Source organism: Benincasa hispida, chromosome 8 (assembly GCF_027475165.1).
Source record: "Benincasa hispida cultivar pf3 chromosome 8, pf3_genome.v1.1, whole genome shotgun sequence".
NCBI lineage: Eukaryota > Viridiplantae > Streptophyta > Magnoliopsida > Cucurbitales > Cucurbitaceae > Benincasa > Benincasa hispida.
In genome coordinates, this window is record NC_143485.1 from 35,439,368 (window position 1) to 35,460,325 (window position 20,958).

General features: G+C 32.8%; 2 protein-coding genes across 6 annotated transcripts; one reads left to right on the forward strand and one right to left on the reverse strand.

The window, feature by feature from the left end:
- The first annotated feature begins 9,608 nt into the window (after positions 1–9,608).
- Positions 9,609–15,540, forward strand: LOC120082942 (transcription factor BIM1-like). 2 transcript variants are annotated; one of them, XM_039038376.2, is made up of 12 exons: positions 9,609–9,935; positions 10,057–10,387; positions 10,508–10,588; positions 11,513–11,896; positions 12,288–12,390; positions 12,494–12,630; positions 13,244–13,352; positions 13,484–13,553; positions 13,637–13,735; positions 13,868–14,316; positions 14,498–14,627; positions 15,063–15,540. In XM_039038376.2, exons 2-12 carry the CDS (start codon positions 10,348–10,350, stop codon positions 15,159–15,161), a joined length of 1,701 nt encoding a protein of 566 aa, XP_038894304.1. In that variant the 5' UTR covers positions 9,609–9,935; positions 10,057–10,347; the 3' UTR covers positions 15,162–15,540. The 2 variants fall into 2 exon arrangements, with proteins under 2 accessions (XP_038894304.1, XP_038894305.1); XM_039038377.2 differs by having other exon boundaries at positions 9,648–9,935; positions 10,061–10,387.
- A 1,102-nt stretch (positions 15,541–16,642) lies between these two features.
- On the reverse strand, positions 16,643–20,402 carry LOC120082944 (rhamnogalacturonan I rhamnosyltransferase 1-like). Of its 4 annotated transcripts, none has more exons than XM_039038378.2 (9): positions 20,187–20,402; positions 19,484–19,915; positions 19,075–19,142; positions 18,849–18,937; positions 18,594–18,759; positions 18,108–18,397; positions 17,825–18,029; positions 17,575–17,732; positions 16,643–17,445 (listed from the first exon to the last, which is right to left on the reverse strand). In XM_039038378.2, exons 2-9 carry the CDS (start codon positions 19,806–19,808, stop codon positions 17,172–17,174), a joined length of 1,575 nt encoding a protein of 524 aa, XP_038894306.1. In that variant the 5' UTR covers positions 19,809–19,915; positions 20,187–20,402; the 3' UTR covers positions 16,643–17,171. The 4 variants fall into 4 exon arrangements, with proteins under 4 accessions (XP_038894306.1, XP_038894310.1, XP_038894307.1 ...); XM_039038382.2 differs by having other exon boundaries at positions 19,484–19,910; positions 20,192–20,381; XM_039038379.2 differs by having other exon boundaries at positions 20,192–20,381.
- Positions 20,403–20,958: the final 556 nt, after the last annotated feature.

Consider the following 20,958-nt stretch of genomic DNA (forward strand, 5'->3'; position numbering starts at 1 on the left):
TAGAGATAAACTCTAATTAGGAAAATTAATTCAAACAAATTTAGGAGGTTGTTCTCCCGTTAAATCAAAAAGACTAAAACTAATCAACAACCTAAAACCTTTCATGTTATATCAAATGGTAACATAATTATATTAATAATTAATATGCAAGTTGGAAAGCTAATTAGATTATTTTATAAAGAAAACAATTGTTTACTTGGATTTAAAGAAAATTAAGTTAAGTAATTGTACTTTTAAAAAAAAAATGTGCCTACTACCATTTCATTACTCTTACAATTTTTTCTTGATATAATTTCCCATAATTGGCCTATAACTTTTTACAATTTTTTTAGAATCAAAATATCATATATATTAAAAACTATAACCACAATTTTTTCCCTTTTTCACAAATAATTTTTTAAGGTACACTTCTCTAATAGAATTAAAAAAAATAAATAAATGTAGAGTATTTAGGTATCGTACATAATCATTAATTTTTCAGATATCGTAATTCTTTAGTATTTTAATATCTAGTTTCCTTTGGATCTTTTTCTCTTCAATTAATTTTCAAAGAGATCTTTATGATTTCGTTCAAATATTTTTTTTAGATAAGACTCTGTATCCATCACACAGATCATTTATTTTCAACAGCGAAGGATATTGATAAACATATGATTTTTTAAATGATTAAAGATATATAAACCAAGTCCAAAGTGAATGATTATATTATATATTCATCCATGCTTGAAAGAAAAAATAGAAAACATTATCTTAAAAATTTTAGAAGCCTAGTTTAGTTGATTATTTATTAGATGGGTGTTATTTAATTCAAGATGTGCACATGGGGGAGGGTGATTGTGGATAAAATAAATAAATAAATATAGATTAAAGAAAACAAAGAAAGAGAAAATGCCAAAAAAGTGGCCTTATTTTTTTGAGGCTTTTGTTTAAGCTTCAAGCTTTGGACTTTAAAAAACACAAACAAAACACCCTCATAAAAAGGAAAGGAAGGGGTTGTCAGTCACGTGATTATCCCACCCCTCCCACCAACATCCTCTCCCTCCGCAAAAATTAAACAAAAATATTGGAGGTGATATGAATTTGAGAAGCATGACCGCAAATAAAATATAATATTAAAATAAATAAATATGATATAAATACAAATAATATGAAATAAATAAATATTAAAATAAATTAAATATAATATATATAAATATATAAAATAAAATAAATAACAAAAGTAAATAAAATATCAAATTATGGATTTCTCCACTTTCTCCAAACCTTTTAGAATTTGTCCAATGTGTGTGTCATTCAAATACCACCAAATGACACTATTTATAAGCAATTTGACAAGTAGGAGGTAGATTACATGGATACTAATAATAAGTATTTACAAGACACATAGACTAACACTTTGGAAAAATGGGGACATGACACATGGTCAATGGACATTAAGCATGGGCATCTAATGGGATCTATTTTCTATAATATTTATAATATTCCTCCTTAGGTGCCCATTATATATATATGAAATATGCGTTAAAACCTTACTAGGAAAAAACCCATTGGGAAGAAAATCCTAGTGAAGGAAAAAGAGTATATATTTCATATAACCTAATACTCTTAAAAAGAATACAATATATTTACTCCCCCTCATGGAAACATCACTTGAGATCTTCGAGTCGTCGCATTCCAATGTTGTGCACCAATTTTTCAAAGGTTGTTGTAGGTAATGATTTCGTAACTAAGTCCACCAACTTATCCTTTGAATAAATTTATTGTATAGTGATGTCACCAGTTTTTTCAAGATCATGAGTGTAGAAAAGTTTTGGTAAAATATGTTTTGTTCAATCTCCTTTAATATATCATCCTTTGATTTGAGATATGCATGTTGTGTTGTCTTCGTATAATATTGTTAGAAGATTTTTACTAGAAAACAAACATATGTTTCACAAATGTGTGAGTCATTTATCTTAGCCATATACATTCTCGACTAGCCTTGTGAATTACAATAATTCCAGCATGATTTGAGGAAGTGGCTGTTACGGTCTGTTTCACTGATCGGCATGATATAGCAGTTCCTCCACATGCGAATAGATAACCAGTTTGAGATCTAGCTTTGTGTGGATCACATAAATATCCAGAATCTGTATAACCAACCAGATCAAAATTGATTTATTTGAATAAAACAAACTCATATCAATCATTCCTCGGAGATAACGGAGTATATGCTTAATTTCGTTCCAATGTCTTTTAGTTGGAGAAGAAATATATCTTGCTAATAAACTTACTGAAAATGCAATATTTGGTATTGAATTATTAACAAGATACATAAGTGTACCAATTGCACTAAGATATGGTACTTCAGGACCAAGAAGTTCTTCATTATCATCTCAAGGTTGAGGTATATCTTTCCTCATATTCAATGAACGAACTTTCATTCGAATGTTCAATTGATGTGCTTTGTCCATATAAAATATTTTCAAAACATTTCCTGTATAAGTTGACTGATGAACAAATATCTCATATGCTAAATACTCAATTTGCAAGCCAAGGCAAAATTTTGTTTTTTCAAGATCTTTCATCTAAAATTCTTTCTTAACATATTCTATTGCCTTTGAAAGCTTTCCAGAAGTTCCAATTATATTTAAGTCGTCAACATATACAATTATAATAGCAAATTATGTCTGTGATTTCTTTATAAAAACACATGGACATATTAGGTTGTTTTGATATTATTCTTTCAACAAATATCCACTCAGACGATTGTACCACATTCGTTCTGATTGTTTCAATTCATATAGCGATCTCTGTAACTTTATTAAATACAATTCCTCGAAATTTGGTTTATATGTTTCAGGTACCTTAAATTCTTCTGGGATTCTCATATAAATATCATTATTAAGAGATCCATATAAATATGTCGTGACTACATTCATAAGATGCATGCCCAGACTTTTATACATAGTCAAGCCAATTAAATATCTTAATGTAATTGCATCTACCAATTAGAGAATAGTCTCATCATAATCAATACCAAATCTTTGTGAAAAACCTTGTGCAACTAGTCTTTCTTTATACCTTGTGACCATATTATTTTCATTTTTTTCTCATAAATACCTATTTGTATCCAACAGGTTTGACACCTTCTGGTGTTCAGACTACTGGTAAAAAAACACGACGTTTTGAAAGTGAGTTTAATTTGCCTCGATTGCTTCTTTCTACTGAAGCCATTCTTTTCTATGTCGATATTCTTCAACAGATTTTGATTCAGAATCCTCATTTTCAGATATAATATCAAGAGCAATATTATACACAAAAATATTGTCGATAACTACATGAGTTCGGCTCCATCTTTTTCCTGTTTATTTTTTAAATCACATTATTAACTTTAGGTATTCCACCTTCCTCACTAATCATGTCAAGGATTTCTTTATGGGTATTTAAATCCTCAACCAAGTCTTCTTGACTATTAATTATTTTTTTTCAGGGATTTTTATCTTTGGAACCCATTGGTTTACCACGCTTCTGGCGTGTTCTAGACTCATTAGTAACAACTTGTTTGGTTGGGATATCAATTTTCAAAGGAACATTTCTGGCTGGTATATGTGATTTAGTTACTTTCTTTGCATCTATAAATGCATCTGGTAACTGATTTGCTATATTTTGCAAATGAATTATCTTATGAATTTCAAGTTTACATTGATCTGTACGGGGATCTAAATGAGACAATAACGATGCATTCCATATAATTTATTTTCCAACTTTTTAATTCCTCCCCCTAATATAGGAAAATTTATCTCATTAAAATGAAAATCAACAAATTGTGCAGTAAATACTTCACCCGTTAGGGGTTCAAGATATTTGATAATTGATGGAGAATCATATCCAATATATATTCCTAACCTCCTTTGAGGACCCATCTTAGTATGTTGTGGTGGAGCAATTGGAACATATATTACACGTCCAAAAATTCTCAGATGGGAAATATTTAGCTCATGGTCGTAAGCTAATCATAATTGCAAGTACTTATGATAAGCTACTGGCCTAATGTGTACAAGTGATGTTGTATGCAAAATAGCATGTTCCTATATAGATGTAGGAAGCGTAGCTTTCATAATCAATAGTCTAGCAATTAACTGCAAACGTTTTATGAATGATTCTGCTAAACTATTTTGTGTATGTACATAAGCTACAAGATGTTCAACACTTATCCCAATTGACATATAATAATTATCAAAAGTTTGGGATGTAAATTCACCAGCATTATCAAGACGAATGGTCTTAATTGTATAATCAGGAAATTGTGCTCTTGATTTAATTATTTGAGCAAGTAATCTTGTAACTGTAAGATTTCGACTTGATAATAAGCACACATGTGACCATCTGCTAGATGCGTCTATTAATACCATAAAATATCTAAATGATCCATTTGGTGGATTAATAAATCCACATATATCACCATGAATTCATTCTAAAAATGCAGGTGATTAAATCCCCACTTTAGCTGGTGATGGTCTAATTATCAATTTTCCTTGAGAGCAAGCATCACATGATAATTCATTAGATTGAAGAATCTTCTGGCTCTTCAATGGATGTCCATTTGAATTCTCAATAATTCACTTCATCATTATAGATCCTAGATGACCCAATCAGCCATATTAAATTGTAAATACGTTTGGATTCATGAACTTCAGGTTGACTGTTGCATATGTATCAATTACTCGTATATGAGTATAATATAATCCAGAAGATAAAGCAGACAACTCTTCTAGTATACGTTTTTCATTTGAGATAGTAGATATTGTTAGCTTTAGGGCTTCAATCAAACTAAGTATTTTAATGATAATAGACTTAGATTTTTTGTACTAATATTTTCAGTGTTTCAGAGTCACTATCTTGTAGAGCTCGGAAAGACGATTCCAACGCAATTTGAATTGCTCAAATCGGAGTTTAAGCGAGAAAGTTATAAGCAAAAGAAAATTGGAGAGGAAATCTAACGTGGCAGATGACGTGGCGCTCCAACCGGTCACTTTTTGCTGATGTGGCAGTGACGTGACCACCGTGGACGAATGAGATAATGACAAGTGGCGGTCACCCAGCTTCACATGCGGACACGCGCGTGCACCGCACGTGCCTGCGGTTTCTTCACAGAATGCGGCGCGTGATGCTAAATCCTCTCCCCTATGCACGTGGTGCTCATTTCATCCGGCTATTTTTTTTTTATTTTCATTCTTATTTTCCTTTAATTTCCTGATCCAAATTTCTCCAAATTCTCACTAAATTTCAGTCTTTTCAAATTTGATTTCCTTCCTAAATTGTCATCCTTCAAATCCTTTTTATTCTCCAAATCTCAATAATTCTAATCTTACAAAATTCCTCTCTTAATTACAAATCCTTTCCTTTTCTATTTTTATTCAATCTCCACCCTTCATTTGCAATCATATCCAATGGCCAAAATTTATCCCCCTCGCCTATAAATTCGACTTGATTTTACTCTTCATACACACACCAAAAGCTATCAAGTCTTAAGCTCTCAATTCTCTATACTCTCAAATTCTTGTCCTCCTTGCTCCTAAATTGGCTTAGAGTTATTTTTGTGAGTTTTTTTTAGTGCTCAACTTATTTATTTAGCCTTCAAGAGGTAATATTGTGAGGTTTTCTTTTAATTTTTGGGAATTGTATTAAGGTGTGGGTACACCTTGGGTTGTGAGAAAAAGAAATTGGGTTGATCCTGAACCAGTAAAAAAGATCTTGGGTTTCTCTTTAGAAAAGAGGGTTGTGTGTCAGTTTGGTCCTCACCCGCAAGAGGATCACTTAGTGAAATACCCAAGAAGGAGTCTTGGAAAGTGGAGTAGGCAATTTGCTGAACCACTTATAATTCCCGGTGTTTTCTCTTCCTTTCTCTCTTTTATTTCTTGTTTTCAATTTTTTGTTTCTTGTCTTAGATTATTTTTTTAATCTTTCCTAATTACATATTTAATTTCTAGTGTGTTATTTAAATTTATCATTGATTAAATTGTCTTTAAATTTGAAGTTATCATAGCTTGCATGATTTAAGTTTTGTCTTGCATAAATTTTCTTTAATCAAATTAGTGGGTTAACTTTATTGAGCATTGTTTAAAGATAAAATTATTTTTTAAAAATTGGTAGTCAATCCTATTCACCCCTCTAATGTTGCCTTTAGATCCTACAAATATGATATATAGATATTGTACATTATTCTTACTATCAGTCTCAAAAAGATAACCATTGCAACGTATATCTTTAAAACTAAGTAGATTTCTTTTTGATTGACTAGAGAACAATGCATTGTCAATTGTAAATTTTGTTCCTCTAGACAAAATAATATCTGCTTTTCCAAACCCTTCAATTAAGTTTAGAAGACCTGATATTGTATTGACTTTGGGATGAGTCATATGGGATGGGTCAAATATGTCATTATCCAAAATTTTCATATGAGATGGGTCAAATATATCACTAGTATGCAAAATTTGATTCCACATTTTTCTATTTTTCCTTCAAGGAGGCTTGATAGAGATCAACTAAATGTATTGACGTACGACAGGTACATGACCAATGTCCAGTCATTCCGCATTGAAAGCATTTATTTTCAACACTTTTTGGACTCTTATTTTATGGGGTTTTTCCTTTGTGATCATCATTTTGTGTCAATCTTTTGAAATTTGAATGATTAGAACAACCACCACAAAAATAATAATTATTTCTTCCTCTATCACAGTTACGACCTCGACCACGATAATTTAAAATTTACAGCATTCATTTCAGGGAATGATGTCGTTCTGATTGGTCGAGATTCATGAATTTTCATCAATAACTCATTATTTTGTTCGACAATGAGAAGACATGAAATTAATTCAAAATACTGTTTAACACCTTTCTCTCGATATTGATACTACAGGAGCATATTCGAGACATGAAATGTAGAAAATGTCTTCTCTAACATATTAACATTAGTAATTTTCTCTCCGCATAATAATAATTTCGAACTGATTTTAAATAATGCGGAGTTGTAATCACTTATTGATTTGAAATCTTGTAGCCTCAAGTGCATCCACTCATAACGAGCTTTAGGAAGAATAATTGTTTTTTTTATGACCATACATCTCTTTCAAGTTTTTCCACAAGATATGAGGATTTTTTATTGTAAGATACTCAATTTTCAATCCCTCGTGGAGATGATGACGAAGGAAAACCACAGCTTTTGCTTTGTTCTGATTGGATGTTGTATTTTCTTCTTTAATAGTCTCTTCAAGATTCATAGCATCCAGGTGGATTTGAGCATCAAACACCCATGAAAAATAATTATTGCCATTAATATCAAGGGCGACAAATTCTAATTTTGTAAGATTTTTCATGGCAACACTATTATAATATATTGCGTTTATGTTAGAAATTTAATAGATGTTAAATATGCAAAATAACATTAAATTCATTATAATGAAGACGGAAAAACCGACATAACTTTAGAACCTATCTTTAGTGAAAAAAACGACAAAAGTTGCTGATAACGGTTGTGAATTCGAGGAGCACAACGGGAACATAGATGTCAATAAAATATAATATTAAAATAAATAAATAAAATATAAATATATGAAATAAATAAATTAAACATAGTATATATAATATATAAAATAAAATAAACAATAAAAGTAAATAAAATAACAAATTATGGATTTCTCTACTTTTTCCAAACTTTTTGGAATTTGCCCAATGTGTGCCATTCAAAACCCACCAAATTTCACTATTTATAGGTAATTTAAAGATTACATGGACACTAATAATGAGTATTTACAAAATATATAGACAACACTTTGAAAAAATGGGGACGTCACATGGTCAATAAACACTAAGCATGGGCATCTATTTTCTATGGTATTTATAATAGGAGGACAAATATAACAAATAGTAACTTATTATTGTTACTTTTTTAATTTAAATTTTTTTATTACTAAATCGAAGATATGTACTTATGTGAATTGACCTATTCTTATATTGACATATAAATAGGATAAATAAAACATTGTTAGCAATATTTATATGAAAAGATTCTAAAGAACAAAGAACAACTATGATTTTCAACTCATTTGAATAGGTTTAATTTCCAAACTTGGATATTTGTGTGTGATAATATTTAAAAGTAAAAATGCTATTGTCTTATAGATTTTGATTTTTTTTAAAAAATGTTTAAAATGTCTTTCACGGATTATTTGGTGTTTTGCTTTGAGTCGAATTACAAAATTTGGAGTTAATATGATCAGTTGGGTTATAGGTTCTTAGAGTCAGGCGTTGAAGATGATTGATAGAGATGGTTAATTGTCAAAAATGATTGTCGAAATTGGTTGATGGATTGTGGTAATTACATGGAGTTGGACGTTGAAACATGTCACTAACAAGGATTATCATTAGAACTAGTAGTCGACAGTGACTGACAAATGAAATCATTAGAAACATTAAACGAAGGGAGGGAGAGAAAGAAGGAAATATGAAGTTCTTGATTAATATACAAACTCTAATATTGTACATTATTAAAATGGATGAAATTGAATTATTTAATATCGATTTGGTAAAGTTGATAGATCAAATACTTCTTAAATTGTAAATTGTGTCCACGCGAAAAAAAAAATACAAACTTACCTAAAATTCAAAATTAGTTTCAAAGTTATAATATTGTGGCTTACAGCTTGGAGGCAATAAAAAAATTGGACTCCACAAAACATTATTATTATTGTAACAAATTTCAAATAAGAATTTCGACAAGTTGGGATTGCCGAAAATATTTGAAAAATAAATCGGGATTGACGCCCCGAGGCATTATATATATATATAAATGAATTTAAATTAAAGCTCGTGGACAGCGACGCCGTTAATTAAACGGCGTAGTCTCACCGAACGGAAAACGACGAAAACCAAAGAACCAAAAAGCAGGAAAAAATAACTTTTTGGTCCACAATTTTTTTATTTAGTTTTTATTTAATTTCAAGATTTTAAAAATGTTACCTCATCATTCCTTTAGTTTTTTTTTTTTTATTTACCCTTTAAATTTTAAAATATTACAATTTTAAGTTGGTTTCCATTTATTTCCAGATGTCAAATTTCATATTTTCAACTTTAACTTTTTACTAAATATATAGTTTTCAGTCATGGCATTTTCTTTTACTACTAAAATTAATTTTAAAAGTTACCATCTTAATTATTGTAAATTTATTAACTAAAACTTAATGTCAGAAATTAAGATAAGCCTTAACAAAAATCCGTTGGTAAAAGTATAAATATTTAAATTTAAGACCTAATGAAAACTACACATAAAACTTGAAAGGTTAGAAATAAAATAAAAAAAACTTGAAAGTTTTTTTTAAAGAAAACTTTCAAAGAATAGAAACATAAAGGAAACTATTAACACAGAATAAGCAAAAATTTAATATTCTTTTATAGAAGCGGATAAAAGTCTATCAGTGTCTATCAATAATAGAAATTAGTAGAAGTATATGATTGAAGTCTATCAGTATCTATCATTCTTTTATTATTTCTATAAATAATTTTATATTATTTCTCTGTGCTAAAATTTTTCTTCTTTAATTAGAAAAAAAATAAATAAGAGAAAAAGAGAGAGTATAAATAAAGATGCTGAATCCACCACTAACGCTTGTTTTTTCAATTACAATTATTATTTAATTTTTGGGATTTTCAGTTTTTGAAAAAAGAGAAGTTGGAACCCCAAAGAAAAGAAAGAAAAAACACAATGTTTTGTTTGTAAGCGGCAATTCGAAGCAGATTCTTCTTCTTCTCCATTTTCCCAACTCTTTCTCTCCATTTCTATTTTATTTTTCAAATTTTCATTTCTGCTTTTCAGTTCCCATAATTTCTCTGTTTCCACCCAAAATTCTTCTAAATTCACAAGAAACGATCACTTTCTCATCCGATTCATGCTGGTACTGCTCTCTACTCTCTGCTTATTCATCAAATTCTTCATTTCTTATTGTCTCTGTATGGTTTTGTTTCTTGAATTTGTTCTACTGTACAATTCATCTTGTTCTTCTACTGTTCTTGTAGCTAGAATTCAACAATTGCTTTCTTCAGAATGAGAAAGATGTTTTTTCTGAAGGAACAATCACAATCTTCCACTCCGATTACTGAAAACGTTAACTGAATGAGCCTTTCAGATCTTCATACCAAGGCGTAAATTCCCCGATCCGTAAGCTTTTGCAGGAATTCAGGTTCTGAGCGATTCATTGCTGGAGAATTTTTCGATCTCCATACTTAATTCTAGAGTAAATCACTGAGAATTGAACTTTTTTGGGAACGCTTTTGAACTCGAGGAATTCGCATTGATTATAATTAGCGATGGAGCTTCCTCAACCTCCCCGTCCACTAGGAACTGAAGGTTATTTTTCGATTAATTTCAATTTCTGTCCAATTTAATATTTCTGAACTTAAGTTTACAGAAATTGAATGTTAATGTCAATGTTAATGTTAATCTTAATCTGAAAGCTCTTGTGTACAGGACGGAAACCAACGCATGACTTTCTGTCACTCTATAGTCATTCAACTGCTCATCAACAAGATCCATCCCAGTCCTTTCAAGGTAAACCTCGCAGATTAAAGTTAGCAAATCCAACTCAAATTTTGATTTCCATAAACTATGTTTCTTCCTATTATTAATGATGTAATATACAGTTTAGATCCAAAATCAATGGGACTTTTATGTTCTTTAGAATTTCTATTCTAAAGTAAAGCCACGTCTTCTGTTTTAGGTATTTATTTATTTATTAAATTGTTTTTGTTTGAAAACGAAATAAAAATTATGGTTGTTCGTGCACGTGACCTTGAATTAAATCATTGATCTGGGAACAGGAAGTAAAGTAAAAGTAGGGCTTGAATTAAATTAGAACAGAATAGGCGATAGAATAGGGTCACTGAATTCCAAAAAGGAAAAGGAAAGGGTCGGCAGGTAGCAAATTAGCGCCACCAGATTGGTGCGCGCTCTTATCGATGGGGACCCGCTTTTCAGCTCATGTGTCGACAAATGACTTGACCTATCGCACATTTCAGGATAAGGGATGCAAATTCAGCCTCCCTTGCGGTACCCCTTAAAAATTGCAATTCTTTTCCTTCTTTTTCCTTTTGAGATGTGCATATGCTTCTGAATAAATTCCATAATAAATAAAGCGAATCTCTCTAGCTTTGCCATGTGGATATATCTTTATACTGTTGATACTTACTGCTCCCCTACCATGCGTATCGATTACGGAATCGTCATTATGAAGTGCTCTTTTAATGTGGGGACTTTGAAATTTATGCATTCAGCTTGTTCTTGTTTTTTGGGACAGTTGTTTTTCCAATTCTTTATAAGCAATGATTGTCATATTAGTGGGTTACCTCTCTCCAATGGAAAAAAGAGAATAGTTAAACATGAACAGGGAATTTAGTCTCGAAGTTTTTTAATCCCATTTTGAGGCTGAATTTGGATTAGCTTATTACAATATATTTTCTATTTCTATGAGAACAGGAGGGTTTCTTAAAACGCATGATTTTCTCCGGCCGTTGGAACGGATTGGGAAGACATGTGCTAAGGAAGAGAAAACAATCAATGTGTCCACTGCAGAACGAGCAGCGCCAGCCTTGGAAACTCTAGCACATAATTCTCCTGCCGAGCGTCTATTACCAGGTGGAATTGGGACTTACAGTATTAGCCACATTTCTTATTTCAACCAGAGGGTTCCAAAGGCAGAAGGATCGGTATTTCCAGTCCCTCAGGCGAGCAATACTGACAAAAGTGATGACAACTCCCGTTGTAGCTCTTTGTCTGGAAATGGTTTCACATTGTGGGAAGAATCTGCAGTTAAGGGAAAGACAAGGAAGGAGAATTTGGGTGACAAACCTGGCTTAAGGGGTAAAGTTTTTATCGTTACAATCTCAGTTCTAATATACAGCTGGATCACACACGACATTTGCTACCGTACCATAGGCCATGTTCACAGAGGAATAATATTTGACTAAAAAATAAGTCAACAGAGTCCTCGTGGACTTTCTAGTTTCTAATGTTGCTGGGGTCCCTATTGACTTCTTAACATTGGTTCTTTCTTGGTGTTAAAACAGTCAGTAAGAACCCATCTGCGCGTGCATCTGTGTGCTTTCTCTTGTCAACTTTTTTGCTTGTTTTGCTTGCATGCATAAGAATTCTAATACAGAGTTTTGGTATTAGTTCATATTTTTCCCTTATCATTTGAGCTTTTCGATTATGTTAATTTCCCACTGAACGGATCTTCTGTTCTTTCTAGCAGAACCACCGGCAAAGATTGAGCAATGGGCCGTTTCAACAGAGCAGCCAATACAATCATCATCAAGCATCCATCGCAGCAACTTCAGCTCTCTCTCCCCCTCTCAGTCAGCCACTTCTCTCGTTTCTAACTTTTCAAAACTTTTACATTATTGTTTTGGTTTCCGTATATAAATATTGAGACTGGACTTCCTTAAAATTTACGTACAGGCCTTCAGGTCAGCAGAACCGGAGCTTCAGTGAGATATTAAAGTCCACAGCCAATGTTTCCTCCATGGAAGAGGAACTAGACGATGGCAAAGCATTTGTTATTAAGAAAGAATCATCGCCATCCACTGCCTATAAAGGTCCATTTCCTTCATGATTTCTGTTCGTTATACCCATTACCCGCAGATTTCTTTTGACTACTATTATAAATAGCGAAGCAATAGGCCAAATTTAAGGAAAGTTGATCAGAAACGTTGGAGCTTTTTTGTTTCTTTTTTGGAAAACAATCCATTTTTACCCTGAACTATTAATTCATCCAATCGCACTGCAATTTCTATTCTAAGTTTTCGTATGAAAAATCATTGGAAAAAATGTATTTTGATATGCTTTTAATGAAGTATAAAATACATATGGTATAAAATTGATAAGATTTTAAAGAAAAATGAAATTTGTGAGCTTGGGCAAAGTTACCACAGTAGTTAATTTGTGGACTTATCAAATTCAATTTTTTTTATAATAAATTTTGATACTATTGAAAATAGTGACTTTATGGAGTTTTTTACACTACTGTCTGTTTTAAAGTTAGTGAAAATGGAATCATATTAAACTAAATAAGTTTATAGATAAAATTGATATAATGTGACAAGTTTAGCGGGGAAAATTGAATTTTACCCATTTTTTAATAACTTTGAAGAATTTTCCCCAGAAAACTCTTCTCAAGTATTCATCTTTCTAAAAACCTCGGATTTACAGGTGACTTGAAGATAAATGTCGGTGGAAAATGCTCTGATCAGAAGGCTAACACGCCGAGGTCCAAACATTCTGCAACAGAACAGCGTCGAAGGAGCAAAATTAATGATAGGCAAGATTCCATAAATATATGTTAATTCAGTGGCAGACAGTACCTTCTTCAAAGCGTGTATATCTTTCCTTATAGAAAGCAATTCATTTAACAATCACTCTAGAAGTTTGAAGTTGAAAAGTTGCATGCAGGTTTCAGAAGCTGAGAGAACTTATTCCCCGTAGTGATCAGAAGAGAGACAAGGCATCATTCTTGTTAGAGGTAAATTTGCATGTCACTAGATGATACTTCACTTCTCTTTTGCTTATAATGTGCAGTAGATTGATTTCTGAACATGTTTCCAGGTTATCGAGTACATTCAATTTTTACAAGAAAAGGTTGGCAAGTTTGAAAGCTCACCACCGCAAGGATGGTATCATGAACCAGCGAAATTGATCCCCTGTGTAAATATTCATTACAAACTTTCTCTCTCCATATATTCCTCTTATAAAAATTTTGATCTTTTGTTCTTGTTCCACTAAAGTTAATTGTATTAGCTACCTAATCAGGAAACCCTCTGATCCTCTGTCGTGCAGAGAAACAATTGCGATCTAGCACAATGTTACATCGATCGTTCTCAAATAGCAAAGAGCGGCCCTGTGTTTATATTTGCTGGGTCTGACGAGAAAAATATATGTCACTCCCCTGCGTTTCCTAGGTGTTCGCACAACCCACTAGAATCTGAAGTTAGTACTTCCACCACCTTCCGGGAAGCGGATCAACATCCTGGAACAACCAACAAAGGAACATCTTATTCAATCTTGGACCCACACCATTTCATGCCTGTCATAAGTGAAGGTGCAAAAACTAAACTCCGTTCTCAAGTAGCATATAAAGCAGACAATAAACCATGTGAAATGCAACCACTATCATGCGAGACGAGATCATGTACTACCAATATTGCTTCTGTTGATAACAAGCTGAAAGAACCTGAGCAGAGCATTGAAGGTGGCAGAATTAGCATCTCAGGAGCATATTCTCAAGGGTGAGTATGATATGGTAAATTATAATATTAACGATCTTCAGTTTTCATTCAGTCAAACAATAAATTTAGCGTTTTTCAAGATTGACATTGTAGTATTAGTAAGTAGCTCTTATTGGAGCAAAGTTAATTGTTGGAAGAGGCAAATAGTAAACAATTTGAGATTTGGTTTGTTGATGAGCAGGTTGTTAAAAATTCTCACACAAGCGCTACAGAGTTCTGGAGTTGATATGTCACAGGCCAGCGTCGCTGTGCAAATAGAACTTGGAAAGAGGACAAATTACAGAGAAACCGTTCCGAGGCCTGCTATTGTGGTAAACAAGAACTGCTAATACTACTACATAATAAATGTCAATTTTTCTAGTTTATTTATTTTATTTTTTTTTAGTACAATAGAGGTATGGGGATTTAAATCACAGACCTTTTGGTCACTACATCTTGTAACGCCACGTACCTAAGATTCAGAATCTGGATTCGGTACCTAATAGTCTCAACATTCTTTTGCATCCTTACGACCTAGTAATGTCATCCTTGCTTGTCTTGAATGATGTTGTTAGTTTGCAAGGGATGGAGGGGAATGTCGGGGCCATTAAGTACTAAGAATCCGAATTCCAAACCCTGAACCAAATCTTGTGTCTGGGGTGTTACACATCTATACGCCAGTTGAGCTATGTTCACTTTGGCATGTCCTTTTCCTCGTTGTACCAATATTTCCCCCAATTTTTATTGTTTTCTTTGTTATTTCATAGGATGATTCAGCTTGCCCAAGTGAGAGAGGGATTGTTGGTTCGAGAGTTGTAGCTGGAGAGGACATGGAGCAGGCATTCAGAAAGAAGCAAAAGACATGAAAGAAAGATGACATAACAAGTATTCTTCTCCTGTCAATTCAATTTGTTATCATTTCATTTTTACGTTCCATTTCTTCCCTGAGGGGTTAGTTTATGGCCTTCCAATTATTGGGGAAATGCATCTGACCCAGATTGATTGTACATTAGGATAGTTCAATTTCTAGTTTTAATTTAATTTTTTTGGGCATTCCCCATTTTAATATGGTGAAGATGTAGCTATGCTTTAGAAGTTAAGCTTTCCTTAATATTTAGAGGCAGTTTTAGATGTAAAGGCTTTTTGTAAAGTGTGTCTCATTGCCCACTCTTGTCATAAACTCTGCGCTTATTTCTGGGAATGAATCAAAATAACAAAACATGTATAGTTTGCTCTTCAACTAAACACTAGCTACATTACTTTTATAATTTTGGTTAAAACCAAAAGTTGAAATACTATCATTGACCTCCCACTAGAATTTGAATCGTTCTATCATTCTAGTTGGAGCACCGCACCATTCTAGGTCAAAATTTTAAAGGATAATTGATAGCACTTTTATGACTAATAATTAAGTATATAATAATATTTACAAATTCTTTTGCATTGCTATATCTCCAAAAATTTTGGACTTGCAACTACACCAAATTTAAAAGATTCTTTTTTGAAAGATTTATGAAACATCACTAGGAAAGATTGGGTAACATTAGGCATTACAACTTTTAAAAGTACAAGGAAATAAAGGGTAAGTTGAGTAGTATTTTTATAATTTAGCTAACAGTACTCTAGAAACCTTGTGATCGTGTAACATATTTTCAATAAGCTCGAAGAAGATTAGAAAATTTCGCCAGAAATTCTAAATTCGGAAATGTGTGATAATTACAAAGCTAAATGAAATCATTACGCAACTTTAATAATTATATTGAATCAATTAGCATGGATTAATTATATTTTAAGTTATTTATTAAAAATTTGTATACTTTCCTGGCACGACTCTATTTTTCCTCATTTTATGGATCTCAACGTTGCTCTCTATAAACATTTTCTTTCTTCTAGCAAAGATTAATTCTCCGCCGCTATAACTTAAAGAAGCATCAAACTACGGTATACTCCCATCTTTGTTATTTAATTTATTTAGTCGTAATCCAAAAGCATATCTTAAAAAAAATGATGAGCATCCACTTCCCCTCTACTCTTGATGATAATATTTGAGACAATTAGAATTCAACCTATGTTTCCCATGTTAACAGAGTTTGCCAGCTTTGAAGTCCATGTGCACTCTTATTCCACTCCCTTATTATGTTCCATCCACAAAGCTGCAAAAATCTCAAACAAATCTGCAAACCCTTTAATCTAATTCTATTATTCCATTCATTAGCTTTCTTGTTAAGCTTAGATATGATATTGCTGCAATGAATAATTTCACATGATTTGATCAGAACACAGATGGCAATCAGGACAAGTTCCTAACCAAGAAGAAGTAGAAGAAGAAGAAGAAGAAGAAGGGATCTTAGAACAAAATAATGATCATCAATTGCGAATAGATATAAAAATCAATGAATAAATTTGCCATTATGATTGCCTGCTATGTCTTACAGGCAAAAAGAACATATCAGAAGGAAGAAAGTGAGACGAACTTTGCTAAATACATAAAATATGAACTTAACACTGTTGCTTTTATTGGGAGAAGGAGTAAAATAAACAATCTTTCACTCCCTAAGCTCCTCCCCTCCTAAAATATGAAGACTGAGGCTATGAATGGGAGTGAGGCAATGAACTGTGGAGAAATTCCATTCTACAATTCATACCAAATCCATCTGTGTATTAACTGTGCATCTCCTACTCAGTTTGATGGTGCTGCTGCTCTCAGCTGTGTATATACAACCATGTTCCAAAGAAAATAAGCGTCCCTCCAATTGGCTTCTTTATATACTCTGGCTTTTCTATATGCAAATCTGTTGACCTTGAAATTCTTGATCGATCCCATTAGTTCAACCTCTCCATGTACTGAAATGTGTCACAGTCTCAACATTCAAAACTCAAATTATTCTCTTTAGCATTGGAGAAGAAATAGCCCATTTTTCGTCCTCCGACGGTGGCAAACATTCTTCAGGGTTCGCATAGAAATAATCCTCTTCTTTAGGTTTTCCGTGGATCACAGTTCGTTTAGTTGGTTTCCCCATCCGGTCTGCATGGGCTTCTTTTACAGCCAAGGAGAACTCCTCCCAGCTTAGCTTTTCACTATTGTATTGATCTATCAAATTGAAAAGTATCCTTCTGTCCAACAATATGGTCTTCTTAAATCCAAGGTATCTACATAAGTAATTACATACCAGTTAACATCATTTGGAAAGTGAGAATCAGCAATCAAACAACAGCTCGATAAGCAAATGACTTAACCATATGCAGTAGATAAGCAAATGAATGTAAATCACTAGGTACCTGCGATGACCTTCAACAACTTTAGCCATATTCCCATCATATGTAGGAACAAATATATCACTTTCCAACGAGACAAGGTAATCTAAAGCAGCCATCTGGGATGAGTGATTCTGAAAGAACCTGAGATCAGAAGGTTTCAGCAATGTCTCCTTCTTGACCTACGTAACCAAAACCAAAGACAGCTTGTAAGGGCAGGAGGACATAATGTTAATGGGGATACAGAACCTGTTGCATTAACTAATCTACAAACCAGTTTTGGATAAGCCTTTGCAAGACTCTCCATCCTCCTTTTTCCTCCATAGATTTCACCAGCTGCAATATAAATCTGAAAATTAGGATCAATGTCCAGCGCCCTCAGTGTAAGTGCAGTTTCTTCTGGGGTCAAGGGGCACAATCCATCCTTCCTTTTCTGTTCAGAGTCTATTACTTTCTCTTTCCACCATGGATATGCATATCTGCATATATGAAGTGTGAAGAGAATTTTCCAAAAATCTTAATGCCAAATGATTGAAATATAAATAAATAAGCATCACCTCATTCTTGTCAAATCTTCTATTTCTTCACTGTTACAACCTTGAGTACAGCCAGAAAAAGCCAGCATATCCATCTCATACCTAAGATGAAGTACTAGGAAAGGGCCATTTTTCCTAAGCAGCTTGACAACCCTTTTCCCCAACTCCTCTATCGCTGAGGTGAATCTCAGAGCACTATAGTTTACTCGACATCTCAGCTTCTGTATCTCCATTGGTTGCTCATTGTTGGCAAGTCGGGCATCAGTTCTGTTCAGATGTAAAACTTTATGCTTCTGAATCAGCGGAAGAATCTAGAATTGGAGAGAGGGGGAGAGAGTTTTCAGAATTATGTAACAAAGATAAACAAAACTACATAAAATCCAGAGGGAGGTCCTAATAGTTATTTAGAATACCTGTTTGGAAATAACATTGATATGTCAGGATACAAGAGTATCTAAATGTTATATTCCATTGCATCAACATCTGAAGAACATAAAGAAAACTAACCTGATTATGATAGTATGAAATGTCAGACCAACTAATAGGTGGCATTGTGTAAGCCTTTCGCTGTTCCATTCTCTTCTTAAGCCCGTCAGGCAACTCTCTTATGATGCGTACTTGATCTCTCAATGATCCAATGAAATGTTCCACATCAAATATATCTTGAAATTCACTGAAACATCAATATAAGTTCATTTTAACTAATCATATGAAATTTTCTCTCACCCAAGATGAAGGAAATTGGAAAGAAAAATCACGCACCTGGGATCATTCCAGAATGAGGTCTTATCAAGTTCAGGTACTATAAGAGTTACATTCAAATATTTTGCAATTGCAACCATGTCACATATCTACACAACATACAGAAAAGGAAAAGGGGGAGTGGATGGGTAGAGTTATTAAAGTATAGCATAATTAAAAATTCAGTCTTTTTTTCAGATTTTGAGAGAGACAGTATTATGCACACTGAACTATTGAAATCACTCACCGCTGCTCTCATTTGGTTAAGCCCTCCATTGCAGGACACCATCAAGTAGCCATTGTTCTTGTAATATCCTGAGGGAGAAATTAAAATTTCAGATATAAGAATCACAGTTCAACATCCCATGGAAATAAGTAAAGACTAAAAAAGGTAAATAATTATATAAAAATCGACAATAACCCTTCTGTGTATCTCTAATCTAATAATGAAATGAAACAATTCCACACGATTGCTCCAACTAAATTAATATTAAAAAGAGAAATGCCAAGTAACAAATCAATCTTGATTCCCAACCAAAAAAAACAAGAGGATTAAAACTGATGTCAAGATCGTTTTCAGTGATTTCCAATTCAATCAAATCTTTCACAAACGAAAATTGAAACCAAAACTAAGGGAAAGAACAAACAAAACTCACGTTTAGGAGGAAATACAATCTTGGGTGGAACTGAAAGAGGATTTTCCTGAACTCCAGAAACAGCAGCAGCCACAGATTGATGGGAAAAACAAGAGGGCCATCCTTTCAAGACCCCAGGCCCCCAAAACTCCATTAAAGAAATCAATTGAACAATGCAAGTCCAGAGCAAAACAGTCGTTGTTAAACGGATTAACCACGGCCGCACTCTCGACCCTGACGAGACCATCGAACTCTTCAGTTTATCAACCTTGCTTTCTCCTAGTGTTTTCAATTCCATCACCGTTGGTTCATTGACCTTCCTCCGATTTCCCTCTATCTTGCACATTTCTATTCTTCTCACCCGTTCTTTCAGGTGAGAATCAAAGAAGAAACCTCCTCTGATGTATTATTATTTCAGGAAATCAAGAAAGAACCCTCGGAAATCGATCTGTTCTGTATTCGATGAATGCCGAATCAGAAATGCACAAACGAACACATGCAGCCAAAACGGAATTATGTGTGTATATATATATGGGAATAAGTTATTACGAATCTTGAAGATTCGTAAGGGGGGGAGATTACGGTTGAGAAACCAGATCAAAACAAGATAGAAACTAAAACAAGAATCCCGGACCTCAGAGAAGAAAAACCGATATATAGAAACAAATTCAAAACAGCATCAACAAACACTAAAATACTTTCTTTCTTTCTTTCTACAACGCACATTACCGAAATCCCCGTCGGCGTCCCCTTGAAATCAGTCGTCTCGAAGAAACGAAGAACTTCAACAACAATATCGTTGAAAGATTCTTGAAATTCTCAATTCATTCAAAATTGTGAAAACGATGATGATTCTACAAACAGAAGTTTTCGGCGGAAGAAGATCGTTTTTGCATCACCATTCGCCCGGAACCTCGCCGCGAATACCGATGACGCTGTTGAGAATATATAGGAATCGGAGAAATTATAATTATATTATTTTAAAAGGAATTTTTGGGTCTAATTTCTATTTGCTAAATTTGTCAAAATTAGCCTCCAAATTTTACCATACTAGTACCCTTTTAGAAAGTTAACATTAAGATTTTTTTTTTTTCCAAAATTTGATATTTTTTAAAATTTAAAAATCACTATATAATCATAATCTATTTGATATAAAATTTGAAAAAATATAAGTTAATTTTTATTCCAATCTTGGTGATTGATCTTTGACTGACGTTTTCAACTAATTTTTTAAAAGAATCTTAGTTCTAAGAAATAGTATAATTTAAGGATTATTTCTGAGAATTTCTCTTCGATATGTTAAATTTGTTTCAATTTGCTATAATGAGATTTAAGTTTTGTTTCAAATTGATCCCAAAATTTCTAGTATTAATATTAAGAACCGGAAATAAGTATTTAGTAAAAAAATCGAGGTTAATAAATATCAAAATTTATAGATCAAATTGAAATAAAACTCAAATCTCAATCATATAATTATAACATATTATGAAATAAAT

Excerpts from the sequence above, each read along its gene's own strand:
- LOC120082942 (XM_039038376.2), top strand. The coding sequence starts at position 10,348 with ATGGAGCTTCCTCAACCTCCCCGTCCACTAGGAACTGAAG. Across the intron at positions 13,353-13,483 it reads AGGAGCAAAATTAATGATAG|GTTTCAGAAGCTGAGAGAAC; the intron begins GCAAGATTCCAT and ends AGTTGCATGCAG. Across the intron at positions 14,628-15,062 it reads TTCCGAGGCCTGCTATTGTG|GATGATTCAGCTTGCCCAAG; the intron begins GTAAACAAGAAC and ends GTTATTTCATAG.
- LOC120082944 (XM_039038378.2), bottom strand. The coding sequence starts at position 19,808 with ATGTGCAAGATAGAGGGAAATCGGAGGAAGGTCAATGAACCAACGGTG. Across the intron at positions 18,938-19,074 it reads TTAACCAAATGAGAGCAGCG|ATATGTGACATGGTTGCAAT; the intron begins GTGAGTGATTTC and ends TATGTTGTGTAG. Across the intron at positions 18,398-18,593 it reads TTTCATACTATCATAATCAG|ATTCTTCCGCTGATTCAGAA; the intron begins GTTAGTTTTCTT and ends CTCCAATTCTAG.